Genomic DNA, 11,414 nt, shown 5'->3' with positions numbered 1-11,414 from the left:
GCTGTGGAGACATACCACAGATGTGTAGCTCCCCTGGTCCATTTTCCTCTTGACTCCCTCCAGATCTAAAGGCTGTTGATCATCCTGCTTGCTGACCTCAGTAAGAACTGGGGGATCAGGTCCTTCTGGAGAGCTTCGAGAAGGTATACTCTCCTCTGTCTCAGGGTTTAAGTCTGGAGGCTTCGCAGCCTGTTGCCAGAAAACAGATGTTTCTTTAACCTAACTCTTAAAATGAGGCATCCATGCACATTCTATTAAAGTTAATAAAGATGGTAATGAATAATTCATATTACAAAAAAGAGAACACAAAAAGAACCAAAGATTTCTCAAAAGTGAAAATGATTTCTGAGAAGTTAAAATAAGTCTATTACCTAATAGCTTAGTTAGGCTAGCTTAGGAGTTTTCCTTCATAATTTTCAAACCTAGTATAAAAAATTGAAACTGTGGGCTAGGGTTGTAGCTCAGTGCCTGCAACTTGCCTAGCATATGTGAAGCACTGGGTTCGATCCTTAGCACCACATTAAAAAAAAATTAAATAAAGGCATGCTGTCCATCTACAACTATAAAAAAATTTTGAAATTGAAACTATGTCTATAACTCCTTTGGAATATGACATGAATAATTCATTTTCTTACTCAAAAACAACAAAAAACGAGCTTTATGGTGAAACATCAGCCTCACTTTAAGTTAAAGTTATCTAGGTGGTTCTTTCAATATTATACCTTTTCCAATGACTGACTACTTTATAGATACATAGTTCACAAGTTGGACAAAAAGCAGAAATTTTCAAGTGGATTACTATGCCTGCCTCCCAATATTGCTCTTGCCTCTAGGCTTAAACCTCTCTTAATTCTTCTTCTTTACTCCAGTGGAGAATTTTTTTTTTTCCCCTCTAAAAAACAACTTTACTCTTGGGTAAAGTTCTTCACTGGCTCCCCATTATCAACAGAGTAAAAAATCCAAATTTCTTATTATAGTAGCAACGCCTTTGAAGATACAGTCCCTTTCTACTTCCTATTATACAGAAGAACTTATCCTAAAACTTTTCCCTAATGGTTATCACCAAAACAAGTAACTATAAAACTAAACAAAGAACAAAGCAAAACAAGAAAAAAAATCCTTTCTATTGTTAGGTAATATAAATATAATACAAATAATTTTAAAATTTTATTTATTTAGGTAAAAACCATTTAAGAACAAGCTTTCAGAAAACAAAATGCAACTTCAGTCTACCTGCCGGTAGCGTAGCAAATGGCTGGTAGTCCGTGAATTCAACAAGGCTGTCAGAACTTGCTTCAGAGAAATCTGTAGTTCTTTTTCAAGAGCCAGTCGCCACTCAGCAGGATGCCGCTCAGTACAGTTGACACAAGTGTAGGCCACACTTTCCGGCAAATTAGATAGAATCTCATACATCTCATCTAGGAAAACAAAAAACTACAATAAGGAGGTCCTCTGAAGAGCAAGAGAGGGAGAGAAGGTAAACTATGCCACTGATCTTACTATAAAGCTGTATGTTAGAAACCCACCTACGAGGCTACAATACTGTAGGACATTGTACACATTGATCTCCCAAAGGGACATTATTAATTAATACTAATCCAGGATTTGGTTATTCGAGAACCAATAGGTTATGGTACCCACAAAGGACAACAAAGAAGTAAAGGGATGTGTTCAGAAGAAGTAAGCACAAACAATACAATGCTACTTATTCTAAACACTAAACAATAACTTCTTTTTAAAGAACTTTAAATAACACTACCACAATTTTAGGTTTATAGTGCTCTGGGGGCTATAAATGTAGCAGTACCAAGGGAGAAAGAAACTGTAATAAAAAGACTCCAACCTTCTGTACCTGAAAGATTCTCACATTTGGAATGGACCCAGCGATCACACTTCCCACACTGCATCATCTTACTCTCATAGTCATCATCATCATAACACTTGTCACAGAGAGGGCAGAAGTTTCCTGAAAGCAGAGTAAAGACTGCAGTAGTGCTTTGGGCTCACATACCAATACTTTTAAGGCCCTCAACCTAATCTAAAATCTGTATTCTTCCAGACTAGCATTCACTTCTGAACTGTAGCATGGATCTGCTATGAACTTTGACACATCTACTAAATGTTAAGATTATTCTGGGCTTCTAGAATACTTCTAGGAAAGATTTGTATGTGCCATTATTTCTCTTCTTTAGACCCATTTATAACTGTCATGAGAATATCTTAAACACTTGAAAAAATGTTTAAATTTTCAAAAAGAGGTGGCAATATAGGAGTACACAACAATTAATTTAACTTTTCTCTATTTCCAGTGTTTCTACTGGAAAAGAGCTCTGAGCAGCGTTTTCTAAAATCCAGTATTATATACAGCCTTCATATATTTGCTTTATCTGTGTATCCCCTCTATTATTTATTACTTAATAGAACTCTTTAGGGGCTGGAGTTGTGGCTCAGTGGTAGAGTGCTTGCCTAGCACATGTAAGGCATGGGGTTTGATCCTCAGCACTACATAAAAATAAAAGAAAGGTACTGTGTCCACCTACAACTAAAAATAAATATATATAAATTAGAACTCTTTAAATTGATCTGCTTATTTTACTTAAAATAATTCTAGTAGTGACTTTATATCATTATTACAGGTCGATAAAATAACAGCTCTAAGGTGTTGGTTACCTTTTTTTTTTTTCTTCCTAGCCTAACTATTAAAATGCTTGCTGGGCACAGTGGCATGCTTGTGTAATGTCAGAAGGCTGAGGCAGGAGGATTAAGTTCAAGACCAGCCTCAGTAATTAGGCAAGACCCTAAGCAACATAGTGAGACCCGATCTCTAAATAAAAAATTAAAAGGCTGGGGTTTTTGCTTTGTAGTAATGCACCCTTGGGTTCAGTCCCCAGGGCCAAAAAAATTTTAATAAAATTACAAAATAAAATGCTTGAGTACCACTTAGAGCCATTTTTGAAATAATCAAATGTATATAAATCACACTTTGGCTCTATTGGCTTAGAGCATTTATTTGCAGTTAGCTACGATAAAAACTTCCCATGGAAGTTAACAAAATATTCCAGTTTCTAAGTATTCTCTGCAAAGGAAAGAGCAGCAGTAGGAACACGGAATGTGTCTAACTGGCATCCTTGACACAACAAGTAAGATTCTGTACTTCATTCCCCAAAAAGGCCAATTCGCTTTCAAAACACCATACACGGGCAAAATTGGAATTTTGGGTACCTTTAGCAAAGAGTTTGGCACAATCATGGCACAGTGAAAAATCATGAGACCACTGTGCATCCCACCCTTTGCCTGGAGTTGTGGATCCACAGCTCTTACAGCGAACACACTTGGTACATATCTGGAAAAGAAGAAAAGAAATTCAACAGGAATTTTAGTTTAATTTAGTTTAATTAGGGGCTGGGGTTGTGGCTCAGCGGTAGAGTGAGTGCCTGCCTAGCACATGCAAGGCCCTGGTTTTGATCCTCAGCACAACATAAAAATAAATAAAATAAAGGTATTCAACACAATACCTTTATTTAATTTTTTAAAAAAATATTTTTTAAAAAATTAAAAATAAAAAGATCACAATGCTACTCATTTCTAGATTTTACTTCTTTATTGAGATGATTTTTCCTAATGAGGCAAAAAAATTATTACACTGAGATACTCAAGCAAGGATATACCTATTAAAAGTTATATAAGCCTAACCAATCCATGACAATTCTTTCTGAAACAGCATAATGTGCGTACTCACCCAAACTTTCTTTTTCTTTGTGGGTTTGGTGGGATAGTTTGGTCCCAGGCACTCAGGGTGATAGCTGTTTCGGCACTTATTACACTCCAGCAGTTGCTGTTGGAGAATACAATGGCAAAAAAAGTGGGCATCACATCACCTTCACTATATACCTCTACTTAGCACCCATTTCATACATATCTTTAAGTAGAGTATAGCACACAATTTGAACAACTTAAAATTTTCTCATACACCACTTACTCAATTAAAATAGAGATTTATTTCCTATGAAAAGCACTCAGTAGGTAAATTATCAGATAGATTTTTACTTATTTTTGGAATTTTTTCCAGTATCATTTTCTCTGCTAAATTTCCAAAATTCATTTTCCACAGAATCAGGCAATTGATTACACCCAATTAAATAGTCAAAACAGATTAAGTCAGAGGAGAAAAGAATATAAGGCAGATATGGAGAGAGGAATCCTCTACTAGTTCTATTACTATGTTTTGTACCTTTGTAGCCTGATGCTGCCTTCCACAAACATGACAGAACTTGCATCGACGACAACACCAATTTTCCAGCTGGTCCTCCAGAGGGCGCTCGTTCTCCTCTAAACAAAACTTGTGGAAGGGCTCACAACACACTTGGCAATACACAAACTAAAGCAAGAAGATGGGAACACAGAAGCATGTCAAAAAACGGTGCAGGAAAAAAATATCAACCATATCCCACTTAAATACTTTGAATTTTAGGAATCCACTGGTGTTATACAGGTTGAGCATCCATAACTCCAAAATTTGAAATTCAAAATGTGCCAAAATCTAAAACATTTTGAGTGCTGATATGAGAAAATCCCATACCTGATCTCCAATGGCTCAATGTACCCAAACTTTATTTCATGTATGAAATTATTATAAATAATTTATAAAGTTACCTTCAGGCTATGTGTATAAGGTATATGTGAAACAAGTGAATTTCATGTTTAGAATTGTGTCTCACCTCCACCATATCTCATTATGTATATGTAAATATTTCAAAACCCCCAAAATAGCCAAAATCCAAAACACTCAGATTTCAAGTATTTCAGATAAGAGACACTCAACCTGTATTTAACTAATCCCAGTGAATTAAATAGTCAATAGGCAATGCAGGAAATTCAGGGAACTAAAGTAGTAATGACAATAAAATTACAAAGTAATGAAATAAATATGACCTAAGATTTAACAGAAAATGCAAATACCATAGACGACATAAAAACTATGGGAATATAAGGGAGTTAGTTAGGAGGGCCTTAAAAGCTCATTACAATATGCTATACACTGTTTAATTCTTTCTATCTGTAATTTTTAAAATAAGTAACTTTCAGTTGCTACAGTGGTGCACATCTGTAATCCCAACACTTGTAAGACTGAGATAGGAGGATTTAAAGTTCAAAGCCAGCCTCAGCAACTGAGAAGGCCCTAAGCAACTTAGTGAAACCCTATCTTAAAATAAAAAATAAAAAGGGCTGGGATGTAGCTCTGGAATAAAGTGCCCATAGGTTCAATCCCCTCCCCCAAAAAAGGTTATTTCCAAGTTCATAAAGCACTGTCAAAAATACTGAGGAGAACCCCCAAATTTTTGCTTTACTGGGACAATTGATCAAACCTAAATAACTTCCTAATTTTGATAATTAATTACACTGTGGTTACAGAAGAAAACATTCCATGATTTTAGGAAATACAAACAATTATTGGCAAAAGGGCCATGTCTACAACTTACTCTCAAAATTTTTAGGAAAAAAAAATTGTCTATATATATTACAAAAATGTGAACATATTTCATTTCTAATTTTTTAAAATATATACATACAAAGAGAAACAGAGGAAAAAATTCACTTTTTAGGAATTCTATAAAACTGTTGTGCACATCTATATATAATTTCTTTTTTTTTTTAAGAATTTTTTTTTAATATTTGTTTTTCAGTTTTCGGCAGACACAACATTTTGTTTGTATGTGGTGCTGAGGATCGAACCCGGGCCGCACACATGCCAGGTGAGCATGCTACCGCTTGAGCCACATCCCCAGCCCCTATATATAATTTCAATTAGAACAATACCACCCTAAAAAAATATCAATTTAATCATAGAAGCTATAGGACTGGTACTACAAAAAGTTAAGTTATTCCTGTGGGTAGTGTATGTATGAATGCAAAGCATTAGTCTACAGAGGAAAAAAGAGATACTGTGGACCCCTGATACTTATAAACCCACTATTCTTAGTCTCAGCAACATTTGAAGCAACCCCAGCACTTAGTACAATGTTCCTATGAAACACAAACAAAGTATCTCCTTAAAGAACCGAAGACCAGTGAACAACTTGTAATTTTGCTAATGCATAACTATAATAGCAAATGAGCAGAACTGAGTCTATGCTAGTTCTGAGTATCACTGACTATTCAACATCCAGATTTTAACCAGGCCTTAGATTTTGTTTGTAATTACTGAATACATATGTGATGAATAAAAGTTAACTAGGTATTCAGGAACTTGAGAATTGTATAGGTCTTAAAATTTATCCCTTATCAATGACAAAATACTGCTTCTTATTTAAAATTGTGCTATTCTCTTTCTTTCTCATTCTACTGCAGAGACCTCAAGAAGATAAAAACAGAAAACAAAGGCCACCCACAATCCAACTACATTTTAAATATTATGATATAAGTCATTCTCCATTTTTCTCCCCCCTCCCTCCCTCCCTCCCTCCCTCCCTCCCTTCCTTCCTTCCTTCCTTCGCTTTACTACTGAGCCTCATCCTCAATCCTTTTTCATTTTGAAACAGGATCTTGCTAAATTGCTAAGGTTGGCTTTGAACTTATGATCCTCCTGCCTCAGCTTCCCAAGTCACTGGAATTATAGGTATGAGCCACTGTGCCCAGCTCTATGTATATAGTTTAAAAACATTTATTCAAACCCAAATGAGATCATGTATTATGTATACTTTGTAACCTTCTCTTTTCACTCGGTGACCTGTCATGAACATCTATGTTAATATCAGACCATATTATCATATTTTCCCATTATATACATGTCCTATCATTATTTTAACCCAGGCTCCCCTATGATGGATTTTCAAGTTGTTTCTATTATTTATATCAACATGAAAAATATGAAATAAAGTCATATATAGATAGAGAGAAACAAAGAGAGAGATAATTTGTCAACTTTTCTAAGTATTTCTTTAAGACAAACATGTAAGCCAGGCATGGTGGGACACACCTGTAATCCTAGCTACTTGGGAGACTAAAGCAGCAGGATAATCAAGTTCAAGGCCAGCTTGGGCAACTTAGTGAGACCCTGTCTCAAAATGAAAAGGGCTGGGGATATAGCTCAGTAGTAGAGCACTTGCCTACCATGTGTGAGGTATTGGGTTCAATCCTCAGCACCACATAAAAATAAATTAATAGAATAAAGGTATTGTGTCCATCTAAACTAAAAAAAAAAAAAAAAAAAAGTTACCACTTCTGCACGATTCTTTTTACCATGCTTTAATTTCTAGTTTTTGGTTACTGGAAGAATTAAAAATCCTCCCCTACAATGCCACATTTGTTTCTCATTTTGTGAATTATCCATTTCTGTCCTTTGCCCACTTTTCACTGGACTTTGTTCCTTACTGTCAAAAAGAGCTTTTTTATAAATAAGCGGGTTTTTGTAGTCAATGTGAAACAACCACCAATATTATGTTGTATGTACGTATAAATATGTAACATTGAATTCCACCATTACATATAATTATATCAATAAAAAGAGAAAAAGAAGACAAAAAATTAAATAACCATTAACATTCCTCTTTATAAAGGGACACTATCATTTTCCTCATGTTTAAACATCTAATAGAAAAACCAGAACTCTAATAAAGATTGAATTAAAAAGACTATTACTCTAAAAAGCAGATTTCTTTCTGAGATCTCCAAAAAACTTTAAAATATTTCATTAGCTGATTCAAACAAGGATAGTACCTGCTAAATACCAACAAAAGGAATAGTTTTTTTTTATCACAGCAAAATAATCTGTTACAGTTTCTAGGGTGCAAAGAAGCAGGATACTTACTTCTACATGCCCACTACTGGCACAGAGAAAGCAAACCACCCTGGGTGTTATAGGAACGGAGGTCAAGATTCCTAAGCCTCCCATCTCCCACACGTTTTCTGCTTCACAATCCTCCTGTAGGCAGAGAGAAAGATCACTTACACAAGTTTTACAAGAGCCTGGGGGTGTAGCTCAGCAGTAAAGCACTTGCCTAGCATGTATGAGGCCCTGGGTTTAATATCTAGCAGTGCAAAAAAGCAGAAAAGAAAGTTTTATAATGACAAAATGAAGGTAAAAAACATTAATCAAAAGTGATAAAGAGTTATTTCATTTCAGTGAGTCCAAAATAACTGCTGTTTTTAAATTTTTAAATTTCAGATACAAACTATCACCTCTTGGTTCAGTTCTTAAATATACAGCCAAAATATATTTCGACTGAAATTTCCTTAGTTTTGATAACTGAAGCAATCATCATAGTTTGAGCATTCCTATGTGAAAGAGTTACTCCCTCAGATACTGCTTAAGATGAACAGGTTTTTCAATGGCTATGTTCTTCAGGAAATTTAGAAACAGTGACCTCACAAGAGTGACTAAAGCTCTTACACACCTGAGCCCATATGCTAACCTGTAGTTATTATACATTTCTTCAAGTTGGTACTGATTTCCTCTCTTTCAGCACTTTTCATCACCATTTTCTTTTATTTAAAGGCCATGAATAAATTGCATCATTACTAAATAGCTTTACCTTAAAGTCCACTCTGATCCTGTGGACTCCATCTGCAGGGATTTTTTGCTTAGAACTATTGCCATTTGAGAGAGTGCTGAGTATGTTCAAAGTGCCTGTATTCTCCTGCTTATTGACTGGAGGAGGTTTTTCCTAAGGAGACAAAAGATGGTTACAGAACAAAACCACACCCTACTTGCCTTCATATTTTCAATTAATAAATCTGGAACATATGTTTACAACATAAGTATCCTATAAACAGAGAAGTAATCTTCAGAAAATTCTTAACTTGGCTGGAATTGTAGCTCAGTGGCACAGCACTTGCCTCACATGAAGGAAGCCCTGGGTTTGATCCCCAGCGTCACAAAAAACAAAAACACTTAAATCCTCTGTTTCTGTCCATAATAAATAAAAATAGTATTTTTTTCCACAGGTAAAGGTAATTTTTACAGACAAATCTTGATAAAGTATATGTTGAGGACAGAAAGTGACCTGCAGAATAAACACATTCTTGGGCTACAACATGTGAGGTTCACAAAGAAGCAAAAAGAAAAAGATGCCCCCCTGCCCCCCAAAAAAAGACATGGGCTAAAGCCTGGGCCTGAAGTTGGTTAATTTTAAGAAATTCCACCACCATTTACATAATTTTCGGTTAATCATGAAAATGTCAAGGACAAGGTTTTTCCCTGCATAACAGAACACAGAAAAACAAATCTCTCCTCACCTTTTCTTTTGGTTTTTGTTTTACAGGAATACTTGGGCGGGGAGCCACTTTTTTCGGTTTGCTTTGCTCTGGACCTAAAGAATTGAAAATATATTGCTATGAATGCTGGCAATGAATACTTTAGGTTCAACTGCTGTGAAGAAAGAGGCATTAGAAAAAAACAAAGAACTCCAAGAGTCACACTGGAAATTAAGATAATATCTCTCTCTCTCTCTTTTTGCTTTTCTTTGTTATTACATAACAATTAAAAAGAAAGTCAATTTTCTAGAACTGAATACCTCAAACATTTTAGGTTTCCAAATGTTGTTCCAGACACCAGTAGAACCACACTGTATAGCACTGTGGTTCACCATTCCTTCCTGCCTTCCTTGCTTACCTGACTCTGGTGGTACAGGCTGCTTTTTCTTAGGCTCACTCGGAGTGATCTTGGGAATCTCTTTCCTTGGTGGTGCTGTGCTAGGTGGCTGAGGGGGGATGACTGGTGCTGTCTGGGAGACCTGCTTGCTGGACTTCCTAGAAGCAGGAGTGGTGACTTGTTTGGGCTCAGGCCCGGGTGCAGGGGCATTCCCTTCTTCAATCTTTTCCTCCACTGGCTTTCGAGGTGGAGGCTCATTGCTGCTCTTCTTTGGGGCAGGATCCTCACGTGCTGATGGGGGAGGTTTCTGACTAGAGTCCACCAAGCTTTTCACAATAGTGCTCTCTTTGCTTTCTTTCTTTTCAGTGGTCTTAGACTTTTTCTCTTTCTTTTTCACAGCTAGGGGAACAACACAATAAGATAATCTATAAATATGAGAAAAATTTTTGTTAAAAAAGAACAGAAATGTAACATCATCTTGTTCTCAGTTTCCTGCAGCTAAAGTTGGCACTGAAAGATTCAAGAAACAATGCCAAGTTGATCAGCTGAAGTAGCTACATTTTTATTGCTCTAGGAAGTGGGATAAACTACAATTTTTATGAATTTATTTATTTATTTATTTTTTTGGGTACTATGGACTGTCAAACATACCCCCAAATATAGGAAGAGTCAAATAGTCAAATGAACCCCCACGTACCTATCATCTAGCTTCAACAACCATCAACTCCCCGGGAAAGAGTAGAACTTTAAAAGAAAAAAACAAAACAAACAACAACAACAATAACAACAAAAAACCCCTAGTATTCTCTTTATGCTGAAGGTATACAACAATGACATAAAAGCAGGGAGATCTGGGGGAAGGCCTTTTTACAATACTACCTTTAGCTTGCTTCTGAAGGTAGGCTTTGGAAGGCATCCATTGTAGATTCTGACATTTTCGCATCCTAGGAAACAAGGGATAAGCTATAAAATAAATTGCATTTAAAAGAGAAGCAACTGAAACAAGTGATGATTTATGTGCAAAAATCAGTGAATCTTTATTCAAGTTCATCCTGACAGCTGAAATAAGGATTAATTATTACCCAAGTTAAATCTGAGCCTTTAAAATTCTTGGATCAGTAATTTTTGCCTACCTTTAGGATCTTAAAAACAGCAAATTATTTTGGAAATAGGCCTCAAATTTATTGTAATTCAATAGTGACTATTACCACACACAAAATGATCAATTAAATTTTTTTTAATATTTATTTTTTAGTTATAGGTGGACACAATATCTTAATTTTATTTTTATGTGGTGCTGGAAATCGAACCCAGGGCCTCACACATGCTAGGCAAGCGCACTACCGCTGAGCCACAACCCCAGCCCCATAAAATTTCTTTTTTTTTTTAAGATTTTTTTGTTGTGTTGTAGATGGACACAATACATCCATCCATCCATCTATCTATCTATCTATCTATGCATGCCGAGGATCAAAATCAGTGCCTCATACATGCTAGGGGAGTGCTCAACTATTGAGCCACAACTCTAGCCCCCAATTAATATTTCTTGTAATCATATGAGTACTGCTTCCTTTATGAGATTTAATATTCATATTCACATAAAACTGACTAAAATCACCCACATTCTGTCTGCCACTGTAATGCTATAGGTATATCTATCTCATGGCTTTGATAACTGTCACCCTTTTATTTAAATTTAATAAAACTTAAACTTAATATGAAGCTAAAATTGTACAGTCTATTCCAACCCCTAAATTCTGTGCAGTTGTGTCCTATTATCATGTACCTTTTTGTAATAACTCACTTTTTACCATTAAAGGACCTA

The 11,414-nt window shown here is 35.7% G+C and overlaps 1 protein-coding gene across 4 annotated transcripts in view; it reads right to left on the bottom strand.

The window, feature by feature from the left end:
• The window catches only part of Kmt2a (lysine methyltransferase 2A), an 86,146-nt gene that overhangs the window by 34,619 nt on the left and 40,113 nt on the right, over window positions 1–11,414 (bottom strand). For 2 of the 4 annotated variants that reach the window (XM_078047117.1, XM_078047119.1), the window contains 11 exons: window positions 10,469–10,533; window positions 9,611–9,988; window positions 9,235–9,308; window positions 8,532–8,663; window positions 7,808–7,921; window positions 4,232–4,378; window positions 3,740–3,835; window positions 3,223–3,343; window positions 1,844–1,966; window positions 1,234–1,418; window positions 16–189 (listed from right to left, as the gene is read on the bottom strand). In XM_078047117.1, coding sequence (XP_077903243.1) covers window positions 16–189; window positions 1,234–1,418; window positions 1,844–1,966; window positions 3,223–3,343; window positions 3,740–3,835; window positions 4,232–4,378; window positions 7,808–7,921; window positions 8,532–8,663; window positions 9,235–9,308; window positions 9,611–9,988; window positions 10,469–10,533 — 1,609 coding nt within the window. The remainder of the gene's footprint in view (window positions 1–15; window positions 190–1,233; window positions 1,419–1,843; window positions 1,967–3,222; window positions 3,344–3,739; window positions 3,836–4,231; window positions 4,379–7,807; window positions 7,922–8,531; window positions 8,664–9,234; window positions 9,309–9,610; window positions 9,989–10,468; window positions 10,534–11,414) is intronic. The other 2 variants (XM_078047118.1, XM_078047120.1) reach the window with 1 other exon arrangement.

Source organism: Ictidomys tridecemlineatus, chromosome 4 (genome assembly GCF_052094955.1).
Source record: "Ictidomys tridecemlineatus isolate mIctTri1 chromosome 4, mIctTri1.hap1, whole genome shotgun sequence".
In the NCBI taxonomy this organism is placed as follows: Eukaryota; Metazoa; Chordata; class Mammalia; order Rodentia; family Sciuridae; genus Ictidomys; species Ictidomys tridecemlineatus.
Note: the sequence above shows the minus strand (reverse complement) of the source record. Positions and strands in the feature narration are given on the sequence as shown.